Source organism: Carica papaya, chromosome 2 (genome assembly GCF_054855325.1).
Source record: "Carica papaya isolate Zhongbai chromosome 2, ASM5485532v1, whole genome shotgun sequence".
NCBI lineage: Eukaryota > Viridiplantae > Streptophyta > Magnoliopsida > Brassicales > Caricaceae > Carica > Carica papaya.
The window spans coordinates 1,518,298-1,532,861 of NC_142310.1; the positions used below are offsets into that span (position 1 = coordinate 1,518,298).

General features: G+C 32.0%; 1 protein-coding gene across 3 annotated transcripts; it reads right to left on the reverse strand.

Annotated features, from left to right (window-relative positions):
• Nucleotides 1-451: 451 nt before the first annotated feature.
• LOC110807663 (uncharacterized) lies at nucleotides 452-4,335 on the reverse strand. Of its 3 annotated transcripts, none has more exons than XM_088212518.1 (5): nucleotides 4,084-4,335; nucleotides 1,903-2,089; nucleotides 1,040-1,188; nucleotides 871-921; nucleotides 452-790 (listed from the first exon to the last, which is right to left on the reverse strand). In XM_088212518.1, exons 2-5 carry the CDS (start codon nucleotides 2,003-2,005, stop codon nucleotides 713-715), a joined length of 381 nt encoding a protein of 126 aa, XP_088068644.1. In that variant the 5' UTR covers nucleotides 2,006-2,089; nucleotides 4,084-4,335; the 3' UTR covers nucleotides 452-712. The 3 variants fall into 3 exon arrangements, with proteins under 3 accessions (XP_088068644.1, XP_088068642.1, XP_088068645.1); XM_088212516.1 differs by having other exon boundaries at nucleotides 4,121-4,334; XM_088212519.1 differs by lacking the exon at nucleotides 871-921 and having other exon boundaries at nucleotides 4,121-4,329.
• Between the last annotated feature and the right edge of the window lie 10,229 nt (nucleotides 4,336-14,564).

A 14,564-nucleotide genomic window follows, 5' to 3' on the forward strand; every position in this document is an offset into this window, starting at 1 on the left:
TTTTATCTTCTACTAAAGTTTTCATCACTCGTAAATTTCTTAATTACTTTACAGCAACCCTTAAATTTATTCTAAACATAGAATTAGATATACTTCTATTTCTTCAATTTAAGTTATATCTATATAGTACATTTTAATAAGAATTCACGTTTATTCTTAAAAATATTGGGTATAAATTCAAAAAAAAATGTCAAATTTACATATATATATATATATAGGTTCCTGCTTTGAGTAAGAGATAATATAAATTCAATTAAAAGATTGAAAACAATATATTTTAAATTCCACTAAAATCCATAAATTTGTTTCAAACATAGCCAACTGAAATGCACACGTAAAAAGAATTTGTATTGCACTGATTAGATGAAGCTGTGACAAGGGCAAATGGAGGATTCCTTATAGTACGAGTTATATATATATATATATATATATATTCAACGCAAATAGAAGATCAGTGAATGAAATTTTCAACCAAAGTTTTCAGGCTCCACTAAATTAATCACATAGTAACCATCTAATGATATGAAAAAATCAGAAATCAGGATCAAATCTTAGCCATTGATTTTCGTAGCATGATAAGAGACTCTAAGATTGAAGACCAAAACTCTATAAGTCTCACCTGTTTCAGGTACAACTACTAGGAAGCATCATTTGCATTACACAAAAGTTGGGAGTGATATTTCTCAGAAGATCACACCAAGTCGGAAACTACTCAGGCTTTAACGGAATCAGCTCTCGGCCTCCAAAGTCCTAACCTATATTTGTGGGTGTGTTTCAGTATTAATTTCCTCTGCAAAATCAAAACAAAAGTCATAACTGGTTATGAAACAGTCTGAGTCCAGAACAAACTTGGGGTTCTAAAGTGTTTACTAATCCAGAATCACAGCAGTTCAATCCCCAGTTTCCGTAGTGACTTGGCCACTAATAAAAAAAAAATCCAGAAGTAAAACGGATACTTGAGTTATATCATATAAATAAATCACATATACATGTTCGCATATGTAATGGAAGTATGCTTGAGAGAGTTGGAAATAATTACGTGTTTGCAAGGGATGCCAAGTTTCTTGAGCCTAAGTGTGCGAGTAACGAGCAATTTCTGAAAGTCACCTATCTCAGATTCAAGCTTAGTCACATGGGTTTCAACCCCTTTCCCTATTCCACTCAGAAACTCCGGAATCCCAACCTTGACTGCAATAACGAGAACAATCACTCCGTCAAACCCATTCTCTATATATCCATATTAAAAAGCCACTTTTCCTGGAGACAGATATTACACCTTGAATCTTCTCCTAGATACTAAATGCAAGCTACCAAATAGGATGTATCATTATGGAAACTGAAAAGCAAATCATGAAATAATGTGACGAGTGAGATATGGATTCAATTTCATTTTATCCAGCCATCTCTATTGGCTTAGCAGCCAAGTAAGATAAAACACACAAGAAAAAGTTTGCCATTAACAATCAACTAAAACGAAGCATCATCTTCTGCTTGAATTGGTTCGAAAACTAAATTATGCCTTAGTTGCAATATTTTTCATATGTCAGAGAACCTTAAATAAGATAAAAACTTAACAAAAAAAGTGCTAAAGAACAAAATTAATCCAACATTTTTATCTTAAAGGGCTATAAACATCCGAAAAAAAATTTCCAAGTTCTTCATTATGATTGCTGTATTCTCATAAACCAAACAAAATGCAAATCCTTATTCAAACACAAACTCAGATATTCCCACATACCTACTCACTGCCAAGCATGCTAGAACATCTTGTTTTCCAGAAAACTATATACAGAAAACGCATAAAAATATGTATTCTCTTGCTTTCCCAATAACCAGAATGTGAAACTGAAATAATCAGAATCCAAAAAACTTAACAACGCTAATAATTTAGAAAAACTGTACCAACATATGCAGTAGATTTGGAGAAGAATCTAGAGGACCCAGGAGTTGAACAGGGTCGGTTAATTGTCTCCCTCACGTGCTGTATGATCTGCCTCCACGCCATTCTTGCTTGATTATCACCCTCTTTAAAATATAAGGATCTCTCACAAACAATTGAGAGGTCGCCACTAGCCTAAATTGAAATGAACTGCATTCAAAGAAAAGAAAAATAAAAAAATAAAAAATTGAAATAGAAAGGACAAAATATCCAACAAGATTCTTACAGTGTCAACTAATAATAGGGGCCTTGATAAATATAAGATTCTCCTAATCGAGGTGATAAAAATGAGAATAGCATACATTGCAATGAAAAAAAGTTCGATAGAACCACTTAGAAGGTTCTTTATTTGGATAATAAGTAATGGTTTAGTTATATGTTCTACTCTATTTGTCCTCATTCCTTTTCTATGAGAAAATATCTAGGATTCAGATTCATTTTTTCTCTAAAAAAAAAAAGGATTCAGATTCATTTTATAGCTACAACAATAATATTAATACTCATGTTTCACATTCTTAGAGAACTGAGTTAACCTATTACAAGCTTTCAGAGAAGATGATCAATATATTTTAAGTTTCAAGAAAGAAAATGTTTCTTGATGGATTCTTGCCTTTCAATTGGACACCGACCTCTTATGTTTTACCTATAACTAATCTCAATTATTCCAAATAAAGTTTGTTGGAATATAAAAGTTTTCACTATCTGTCTTCTTACTTTTTTCTCTCACAATTTTTAGAATCCTACTCTACCAACTTGCCTCAAGATGAACCCAACTAAACCTGCACCACAAAATAGTTCAAAATTTTGGTCCGTACATCTCAGGGGGGTTGAGGATCTTCGTAATAACATATGAGATCAAAAGAACAAAAAAAAACATGCAATGGCAAAATTAAGGATCACAAACAACTGGGAAGGGAAACTTAAGCACATAGAAAATAAAAGTGAAAGCAAAATGAAAAAGTTTCTTTTGCTCCGTTCTAAAAGTTTTGTATTGGGACCTGGCCCTACCCAATACGATGTACTCCTCAAGGGTTGGAATGCTAACTTGATGGAGCTATAAATACTGCCATATCCCTGGATGGCAGTGCGGTGCTTGCATGTGCTCCTTGTGTACAGATCAGATAAAGGGGGGTGGGAGAGCAAGTCAGGGTACCGGTGAAGGCGACTTGGGGTATGCCAAAGCCCCTTTCTAAAGGTCTAACCTATTAAGACCTATGGCCTTGCATGCCTAACTGCCACCACCCTTGAAATTATCTCAAAAACAAAAAACGAAAGCAAAGTGGAAAAATTACTATTCTATCAAATGAAATGAAGGTCTCCTCTGACCAAACCACTCCATTTGACCCCAGCTTATGTATTCTAAACAATCACAAAAGAGAAGAGGAAAAAGAAAAGTTGAAAAGCATAATGATTTTAAGAAAACAATATGATCAAGCAAGTCATTATCAATCATATTCATGAAACAAGATGCCAAATAAAACCACATGCAATTGACACATAAAGATATTAGGACATATTATCTAGAGTGGAAGTTCCAATTTTTTAACAGAGTCAGAACCATCCATGTGGCTAATCATCAATTACACAAGAGGAACCCAAATATGATTCAACCCAAGAGGTACTGTAACTTTTTTTTGGGAGATAGAAGAAGAACTATTATTAGAAAGAATAGAGCAAAATACAAAAGAAAAAGAAAAAAGAAAATCAATGTAACACTACTTCCCAGTCTCTCAGCAAAATATAACACGTACATATATAAACTGATTTAACACACATAAGAGGCTACCCACAATTATTCTACTCTACTCTAGACCTAAACTAAATGGCCATCATGCACTTTGTTCTGAATCTCTTCCAGAACTCTCAATTTTCATCTTTGCTAGGAAACAAAACAATCAACTCCAGAAAAATGCCCTGATTCATAAATGTGTAAGATCAGCCGCAAATTCTAATGTGTTACGTATACACAGTCTTAACAGCAACCAGAATCGACTCCTCAAACTCGTCTACTCGTGAATTTTTTTTTTTTTTTTAAGTAAAAAAATAAAGAAAAAAGCTTCAAGCAAGCAGCCGAGCACCGAACCAAGCGTGAAGATAAAAATAATAATAAACGAAAAAAGATCCAAGAAACATAATGTTCAAACCTCAAACGGATATCAACGGCTGAGTTTATGATGTCACCTGCTCAAGAAAAACTGAGACTAGGGCAGCAGCTGTGCCGGAGTCCGAGACGCACGAGTATGAAGAAACCAGATAGACAGAGTTGCTCAGCGCGCCCGAGCTACTCCACTAGACGGCAAGAAGACGTCGAAGTAGGAATGGAGTTGCGACCGCGGAGAGCAGGAGAAGCAAAATCTGCAAGAAGGGTGAAAGGAGAGAAATGAAAGAAAGGGAAAATCAATGGCGGCCATGGCTGAAGAAAAGGGCTTTGGGCTTGTTCTCGGGTGGGCTTAGACTGAGGAGATTAGGGTTTTGGGCTTGTAAGGTGATATAAATGGGCTTGGGCCTACAATCCAATAATATGTATAATTCTTAGTAACATTATATGGTTTCACAAAAAAAAAATATAACATCATTCTAAATTAGTTCATTTTTGTAGTTTGATTCCATTTGTTGTCGTATACCATAATCTATACTAGTTTATATATTTGTCGAACAATAACCGGCTTGAATATAATATAATAGTTACAAATTTTGTGTTTTATTTAAACGTTACGAGTTCAAACTTCACTGAAAACGTAAAAATTATCATTTTATAAATGAATTACGGATTGAAGATATATAATTCATTTTGCTAATTTAAAAGAGTCGGCGATTGAACTCATCAGTACGTTGATACAAAAACAATAACCAAATTAGGTTTTATCCTAATAAGTCTCGATGTATTTTTAACTGTTATGTATGGTAGACAATTAGAATTTTGAAGGATTAATTATATATATATATATAAGAGACAAGTATGTTTGTTTGATTTATATATATATATATATATATATGGGGTAGGAAAGCATAAAGTGGAGGTGCATGTGGGTTTGCGTGAGAATGAATGAAGCAACAAAAAGCCTATGCCTCGAATTCCTTCCTTCAAATCATCACACAAGTTTGAAAAGTTACAAGTTTCCAAACACTACAAAATGCATCATATCTTCTCTCTTGTCTTTCTTTCTTCTTTTCTTTCTTCAATTAAAGAATATTATCCAAACATTCCTTACACACACAACACCAATACTCAAATTTACCCTTCATTTTATCCTATATATATATTTACATATATATCATAATTTTTATTGTTTCTAATTTTTTAAAAAATAATTCATATATTTTATTAATTAAATAATATTTACACGTAATTAATCACACAATTTACCAATAAAAAAATATGTAATACAATTTATTAACGACGACAGATATGTTGTACATCACATGATTCGAATTCATATCTTTATAAAAAATATTTTTACCATTTTTATAGTAATAAAAAATTATTATATGGAGTCGCGAATAAAATAATTAATTTTACTTAATTTTTAATGTTATATTATAAGTTTATATATTAGGGTTTTTTTTTTTCTTCTATGAAAGATAAATGGGTATCTCTAAATACCCATATCTCACCATAATTTTTCTTATTAATAATTATAAAAATCATATATATATATATATACATATACACACACCCTTCGAGAAAAAAAATGATTGGATAATTTTTTTTTTTTTTTTGAAAAAATTTATTCATTCTTTTGTGTTTATCCTAAAATAATGATGTTGATTGATCAAATAATTGAAACACTAATAGTTATGCACCAAAGAAAAATAATAATAATAATTATAATTAAAAATGAAAATTAGAGAGGCATTAGTTTAGTTTAATTAAGATTAAGACATGAATTAACGAATGGCTGCCAATTCGACCAAAAGGCTCTTTCTCTCGTATGCTTTTAGTAAAGAAACAATTGAAGGGGTATGTACGGAATGATTCCTTTGCCTATCAATATATGCTGGTCGGTGTAACCACTTCCGATTGAATTTCATATCTCAATTATCGAGAAAAAGTAGAAACCGACATATGAACATAAATACGAGACCTGCGTAAATATAAAATTATAAACTCAAAATAAGTACGGGATAAATATGAATATACTGATACATATGTTCGATATTTATCGTATTTAAAAAATTTTACTTTTATCTTTAATTTTCTACACGAGATTAATAAAATTTTGAGTAATAAATATATCTTATTGTATACTTATGATATGATTTTTTTTATTGTTTGGTAAATTATTTTTTATTTTAAATTATATTTTATTTTAATATTAAATCTTAATCAATTGTTTAAATATTTTATAAGATTTTTAAAAATTAAAAAAAAAATAAATGGGTTAAGTAGTAAGTCAAAAATTCTACATATAGAACGAATAGTGGATAAAAAAATTTTAAGTATTTTTTATACGAGACTGGTATAAATTTATATTTCTACTATTAAACGGGTTTAGAAATAAATAAATTATTTTTATATATAGAGATGCTTTAAAAAAAAAGATAATTAGCATGAATATTTATATATATGTGGATATGGAAACTTTTGTAAATAACAAGCATATGCATTTTCACCATTGTGGTGAATAGATGCATGTGGAAATAGCAGTCCTTTTTGAAACATATATACATACATATGTATGTATATATGTATATATATATATATATATATATTAGTGTTAATAACGTGCATCTTTACACAAAGAACATTCATAATCTAATAAACAAAAGAAATGCATTCTCTTTATTCCGTCAAATATTTTGATTAGATACCAATTGGGTAGCTTATATTCTAAGCTCTTTCCCTAAAGCATTAACATTCTCCTGTATTATATTATATTATATATATATATGTATATGTATATGTTCTTTCGTTGTTTCAGGTGATTGCAGGATGATCTTTCCTATTTTGGTCTAACCAACTTTTTTTCTCATGATAAACATATGGCCTGGATAAATAGATTCGTAAAACTGAAGCTACAAGTAATCAATCATATAGATTGATCACATATTTTTTTAACTTATATATATATATAATTCTCAAAACTTATATATATATATATTATTGTATAATACATTTTGGGTCCACTAATTATTTAATTAATTCAAAGGGACCACCTATGATTTTCTTTTTTCCATTTAATTTTGTATATGGGTTTACTATTTTGGTCACTAATTCTCATTCAATTATTAATATATTGAGTAAGTGTTACTCAACTATTATATCTAGAGATGGACCCCAAATCAACATCAATTGGGACATGGGTATATGCATATACATATGTACATGTATGTGTGTGTGTGTATATATATATATATATATATATACTGTGTATATATTTTTCACGTTTCATCATGATCTCCACTTTGATCTTCTATACCATAATTTGGTCTTGCATTTGGGTTACAATGTCACTTGTACCATCTTCTTTGGTTTCTTCTCTTTTAAACAAACCTAAATTGATGGCGGATCATGTCACCATGAAAAGGGTGCGCAATTTTATGCTGCCAATTAATTTTGATTTTCTATTTAGAAAATTACAAATTGTGAACCAAAAATTTCAATAATCATTTAATCGGGTTTAATGATCTTAGGAGTTTGTTTTATATTTTTTAAAAAAGAAATAATAATTAATTATATATACACACACACACACACATATTATATATATATATTTCTATGTATATGATATTTTAAAATTTTGATTAATACATAAAAGAAGTCATTTGGACCATTCCATTTGGTGATTCAATTGGGTATTTTTTGTTTTATAATTTAACTTAATTTATTCTTCTATTTAATATATATATATATACACATGTATTTAAATATATTAAATTTAAATATCCAACAAATCTTAAAAATACCCATAATCTTCAATAAAAAAAAATTAATAGGTGACTACATCCATAAGTAAATAAACAATATTTATATATATATATATATATAATATCATATTTGGCTTAAACTAATTATTATTATTTTATTTTATTTTTTAAATTTATTTAATTTATAGAAAATATTCAAGAATATATATATATTTGCATAAATAACTAATAATTGATTTAGAATTAAAAATGAAAAAGCTTATGTTAATTAAATATAAAATTTATTTTAAGATATATAATATCGTGTCAAATAATTGAATTGAATAATCCAATAATTCTTATAATTTTTTTTTTTCCAATTTTGAATTAATAAGAAATGGTTTGATTTTATTCCTAATCGTACTAAAAACTCTTTCTTAGCCTCGTTGGGAGCATCTTTTAGAGATATCATATACATACACATATATCTATATATCTATAAATATATATATATATAGATATGTATGTATCATGTAAGACGAAGCCGTGAATATACATTAATTATAATGACTTAATTAATTAGAATAAATGGAATGAAATGAATCCAGCTAATTGGAATTGAATGAGACCTTTCTGAACTACAATTATCGGTTGGAGCATGGGACCTCCAACTCCGTTCTCTCCAACAACCGTTCCATCATATATTTTTACTTTAAAAAGAAGAAATAAACACAACTATATATATATATATATATATTAAATAAATGTTAATATTTATTGGTGAACCTTTATTAGGTTCTTCACTCCATGTGTACATCTACCATTCCATTAGATCTAAAAGGTTAGCTTAGATCCTAAAAAGAGAGGAACGAACTAGACAAACTATCTCGTTGTACTTAGCGAAATTCAATTGAAACATACGAACAATTCACCCGTTAGACTTGACGTATATGATTCTGATTATACAATACAAGAATCAGTAATAAAAAGAAGAGCATATAGGCCATGGAAATATTATTCGACTTTTAAAACGAAGAAATAGTATCATGGAGTAGACTTTCATATTCATAATTTTATTGCGCCAACAATTTGATAAGTTGGCCGATAGGAGGTAAGAGCATCACCACTACCTTGAAAATGTCTATTTATATCATTAAATATTCAACTCTACCAATTTTTATTCATATTAATGCCAACTTGCCATACATTTATAAGTTATAAACCTACAAAACAAAAATGAAGAATTTTTTTTTTTTGTTAAAAGACAATGACTAGCAGAAATAAAAAAAAAAACTAAATTAATTATAGTCGGATGGGTTCGCATGAGAAGTATACAACCCCTAGTGATTTGTTGATGTAATGTGAATTGAAAAGAGCAACAACAAATGGAGGATATGCATGGACTCCAGAGACAATAATTTTTTTTTTTAAAAAAAAAAAACTTTGGCCAAAAGGCTCGTATCCTCTTTTATGAGTAGACAAACTTATAGATTCCATAAATAGATGGAAAAAAATTTATATTTTTTAGATGTCTTCTTAAATGGTGGATAATTATGAAAGCTGTAATGACCCGTGTATTAGGAAGAAAATAAATTATGAATTGAATGCAGAAGCAAAATAAATAATTGAGGTTTACATTCCTTACACAATAACTGAAAGTACCAAATAGAGATTACGGGGATAACCCTTCTAAAAGAACAACTAATAACCAAATAAATAAATTAAAAGTAAACAAACTGAACGTTCTACTCGCAACCCTCTTGTGAATCGAACTCTGGATCCTAGTTCTCTTGATCTGAAATGGTTAATGAAAGAATGAGCTACATTATCCCAGTAAGAATATCACGCTACTCACCAATACAGAAATGAAGGTTAATAAAAATAATAAAAACAACTAATGGAGCTTTTATTTTAAGTAAATTCGTTTGTCATAAATAAAATTATTTATTGCATACTTATCGTAATGAGATTATCAAAAACAACCCATAGAGTCAATAACATAACACATATCATAATTTCATATACGATCACTCTGAATAACAACTTTCCCTTTTATCAGCCTGCTAGTATCGATGAGGGTCCATAGGGATGTCCCTACTATGCGTGAACTTTTTTTTTTCTTTTTCAATTAACGGACCGTTCCCATACCCCGTCCAATATAAACGAAAAATTACCAAATCTTGATACCCCATCCAGTATGAGGCAACGTTCACGATAGGTTCCCTATGTACCCGGTCCATCCACCATCTCCCAAGATATCTTGTAAGGCTGTCGTTTCATCCATCCACTTAATCAAATAATTTTCCGTTTACCTTTAATTTTCAGTTTCTCAATTCGACCGTCATCATATAAAATAAGCAAAACATGCGTCAAAAGAATACAATTGCATCATCATACCAATTTCAGTGTATTATTATGCACTCGAAAACTGTAAAATTAGGCAATCGGTTAAACATAGTAAATAACCGGTTTCGGCTCTAAAAGTAACCTGTAATTAATTACGAATGTTTTCTAAGTTTCACAAAATACCATATTATTTAAAATTAAGCTTCAATTCCATAATAGGGAATAATGTGAGAGATTCTTACTCAAATTAATATACGAAATGCTAAACTTTTGACTGCATCTACGGGCGGTCTCCAGGTTCCCTGAATTTTTTTTCGGAGATTAAAACGCACTTCAAGTAACTAGAAATATCCTAAAAAATTCAAAATCAGTGTTAACAACCCTTTTTGGCCAATTTCAGAATTTCGGCCACCGTGCTCCAGCGACGGCACTGCCGTTCGCAGTAGCAGTTTACCTCGGGTCGGCTGTTTTCAGTTGAATTCAGCTGGTTTTGTATCAATCCCTGCGAAAAAATACGGCAATAGGCCTCGGTTGGCCGAAAAAAAATTAAAAAATTGAAACTTACCAGCGACAGGGTTCTTTGGTGCAGCGACTCCGTTGGCTCACCTTCACGGTTGGGTGTTTTGCTTTGATCAACCTGTAGAGAAAGGAATTGTGGTTACAATGGTAAAAAAATTACACAAAACGAGAAGAGTCTCACCGGAGGCAGTTTTTACTTTTTTCTGTGGCGGCACTGCCAGGCTTTTTCGGCAGTTTTCAGCCAATCTGCCGGCCCTTTTACTCCAATTTGGCCATGGAAGTGTTTAAAATTGAATTTCAAGCAATTGAAGAAAATTTTACCTCTATTATCAGTCAGAAGTGGCTCTAGCGCGGCGGCGGACGACTCCATTCTCGGTGGCTGGCTCTTCTTCTCTGGTAAGGGTGTTTGGCGGCTAGGGTTAGGGTTTGGTGTGACTTGCTAAACCTACTGATTCTTTTGAAATAAGTGACCTTACGGAATAACTGATCACCTTTCTCAAATTTCAAATCCCTCCTTTTAGTATCTGCATAACTTTTCTGCATACTCTGAACTGTCTGAATGTTCTTCCTGATCTTAATTATTTTGGTTGTAGTCTCTTTTACAAGATTTGGGCCAAACAATTTTTTATCACCCACTTCTTCCCAACATATCTGCAATCTGCTTGGATGACCATACAACGCCTCGCACAAAGCTATGCCAATATTTGTTTGGCAGCTGTTATTGTAGGAAAACTCTATTAAGGATAAATGATCAACCCAATGGCCCCCGAAGTCAAAAATAGAAGCTTGAAGGATATCTTTTAGTATGTAGATCGTCTTTTTTTATTGTCCATCAGTCTGAGAGTGGAATGCAATACTAAGAGACAATTTCGTTCTCATGACTTGCTAAAAACTAGACCAGAACCGAGAAGTGAACCTGGAGTCCCTATCGGACACTAATGTCATTGGCACTCCATGTAACTTGACAATCTCCCGGATATAAATTCTTGCTAACTTATCCAAAGGGTCGGTTATCCTGATGCTAAGAAGTGGGAAGACTTGGTGAGCCGGTCAACAATTATCTAAATAGCATCATGCCCTATACTAGCTTTCCATATCCAACCTAAGATAAAGGCCTGTAAAGACCACACATACCAACATCCTAGTCCACATAGATGACCCCCTCCCACACAACTCTTGGCCATTAAAGGCCCTCTGCCTATTCATAACCCCACCTATCACCACAACCATAGAGGCCACATACACTCGCACACGCACTAGATCATATAAACTTACTTACTCAGTCCCTACCATGCTCGGTCAGTCTCTACCACACACACACACACCAGATGCCACCCTGGAATGCTCACTTACACTGTCACACTCAATTTGTAATGGCCACACACGCACACCAATTGCGTCACGGCTCTTCTGGAGCCACACAAACACTCACACACAAACCAAATCATAAAAATTCAACTACTCAATACACACAATCGTCGGCCAGTGTCTGTCACACACGTACATACCAGACACCCTGAGCCGCTCGCTCATACAGTCACACTTGGCCTGTAATGGCCACACACGCACATCGACCCTGTCACGACCCCTTTCTCGTTTCATAACACTCGATCCACCTCTTCCACTCGTATCCTATGACCTTGCCCAAGCCTACACAACTTCCACTCAACCTATACTCTCACCCAACCGCTTCTACTCTATTAACATAAAACCTCTTCACAATAGAGATTACTACATCCACACTCGACTTAATAACCTCATCCACACCTCTCATCCCTCACTCTCGATCACCTCATTCAACCGATTCTAGGGAATGAAAAAATAATACAAATAGAATTGGTCTTGTTTTACCATACTAAGTCAGAAACTCTAAATTCCCTTACCTCTTGCCTATATTTTCTCTCCCTTAACCACAACTCACTCAACTACTCCAGTCCTTCAAATTCTCCTTGTGATTTCACTCTCCCTTATCGTCTCCTTCACTTTTCCCCTATATCTCCCTCGGTCGCTCTCTTCTCCTTTTTCTCCCTTTTTCTTTTCTTTTTCTTTATTTCTCCTTTTTTTTTTCTTTTTTTTCTATTTCTTTAACCTATTTATACTTACCTTGTGGCTTATCCCAGCCGTCCCTTTCCTTTTTTCCAATCTAATTTACACCATCCCTTTCACTCTTTCCTCTTTCTTTTATTTTATTTATTTGTTTGTTTCTTTATATATATATATATATATATATATTCAGTTATTATAGCTTATCGTGCAGCTACCAAACTCGCTTGCTATGGTGGACTTATTAGAGATGAAGATGGTGTCTACCTGAGAAGCTTCAGTGGAAAGATTGGCAAATGTTATATAATTCAAGCTGAACTTTGGGGTGCACTCGATGGCCTTCAACTCACTTGACATAATGGGTTCCATAGGATTATCTTAGAAATAGATATCGCTTTGGTGATGCAGTAACTTACTAAGAAGGATTACAATACTAATGCGCATGTCACCCTCATTCGTGAGATTAAGCACTTATTATTATAGGATTGGCATGACAGGATCCAATATGTTTATCATGAAGGAAATAGATGCATTGATTTGTTGACAAATATGAGCTTCCCTCTATCAATAGGCCTCCATTCTCATGTTTATGTGCCGAATAATCTCTAACAGCTCTTTACTGACGATATCAAGGGTGTCTCCTAACCCCGAATGTGCATAACGATCTCTTAATTTTCTTTTAGCTTTTACTTCTCTGTGTACAAAAAAGAAAAGAGTGAGGCCCAGATCCTTAGACCATCCTCTCATAAACATTTCATACTGATACTCTCAAATATACCTTTTATCAAATACCTCATAAGTGCAATGTTTTAAGATAATTTCTCAAATAGTTGTCAAACTTAAGGAGTTCGACATCCTATACCTATCAAGAGAAACCATTAAAAGGTAAAACCTTAGCAAACTTCATATAAGAACTTCAAAAATACATAAAGGACGAGTGTCATACAACACAATGGTCCTTGTCCATGAATGATATGTCTAGTTTTATAGATAGTAAGTTTGGATTCATAATAATCTCACGTAATGATAAGATTCGTAACAAAATATTTTAATTTGCATATGTAACAACCAAAAAAATTGATGAGTACATGGCCATAATTGTAGAAATTAGATTTGCATTGCAATTAGGGATAAACTCCTTAAAAGTACATGATTGATCATATATATCTATAGTACAAGTGGAAAGCTAATTTAAAGCAAGAGACACAAAGATGGTCAGTTATCTAAATATGGTGAGAAAAATTTTATAAGAACTTGCCTTATTATAAGACTTCCTTATGTCATCAAGAAATGCGTCAAAAACAACAAAAATAGAAAATTCTTGATGTATAAAAAAGTATCATCTCACTCAAACCACTAAGGTAAAACACCTCTTCTTAAACCACCTAAGAGGATTCCAAAAACTTACTAAAGCACAAAAAGATTGAAGTCATAAGATAATCACCTATTCAAAGCCATTGGAAAAAGGAAGGCAAATATTACTTAGGCATAGAGATTTTGAATTAATAAAAATATCACTTTACCTATGTCAACAAGAAAAAAGTCTTCTTCTATATTACACCAAGGATGATGTAAAAAATAAATAAAGCATAAAGACTAAAATTATCATAGCATCATCTCCCCTTTTTCTAAGAGAATGTAATATATATTACATGTATATAATTATAATATAACTCAGTCGATAAACTTTACTACTAACTCCCAACTAAGGAAGAGATGGACTAATGGGTATATGCAGAATTTTTTCAAACCTATTCAAAAGATATCGAGCCAACGTCATCACAAAGAGATACTTTCTCAACTATGTGTTGAAGGTCATACATTACCTTTGCTATAGACACGAATCATCATACTTTTGTTCTCTATATGA

Excerpts from the sequence above, each read along its gene's own strand:
- LOC110807663 (XM_088212518.1), bottom strand. The coding sequence starts at position 2,005 with ATGGCGTGGAGGCAGATCATACAGCACGTGAGGGAGACAATTAACCGA. Across the intron at positions 1,189-1,902 it reads CAAATCTACTGCATATGTTG|TCAAGGTTGGGATTCCGGAG; the intron begins GTACAGTTTTTC and ends TCGTTATTGCAG. Across the intron at positions 791-870 it reads ACTGCTGTGATTCTGGATTA|AGGAAATTAATACTGAAACA; the intron begins GTAAACACTTTA and ends TTGATTTTGCAG.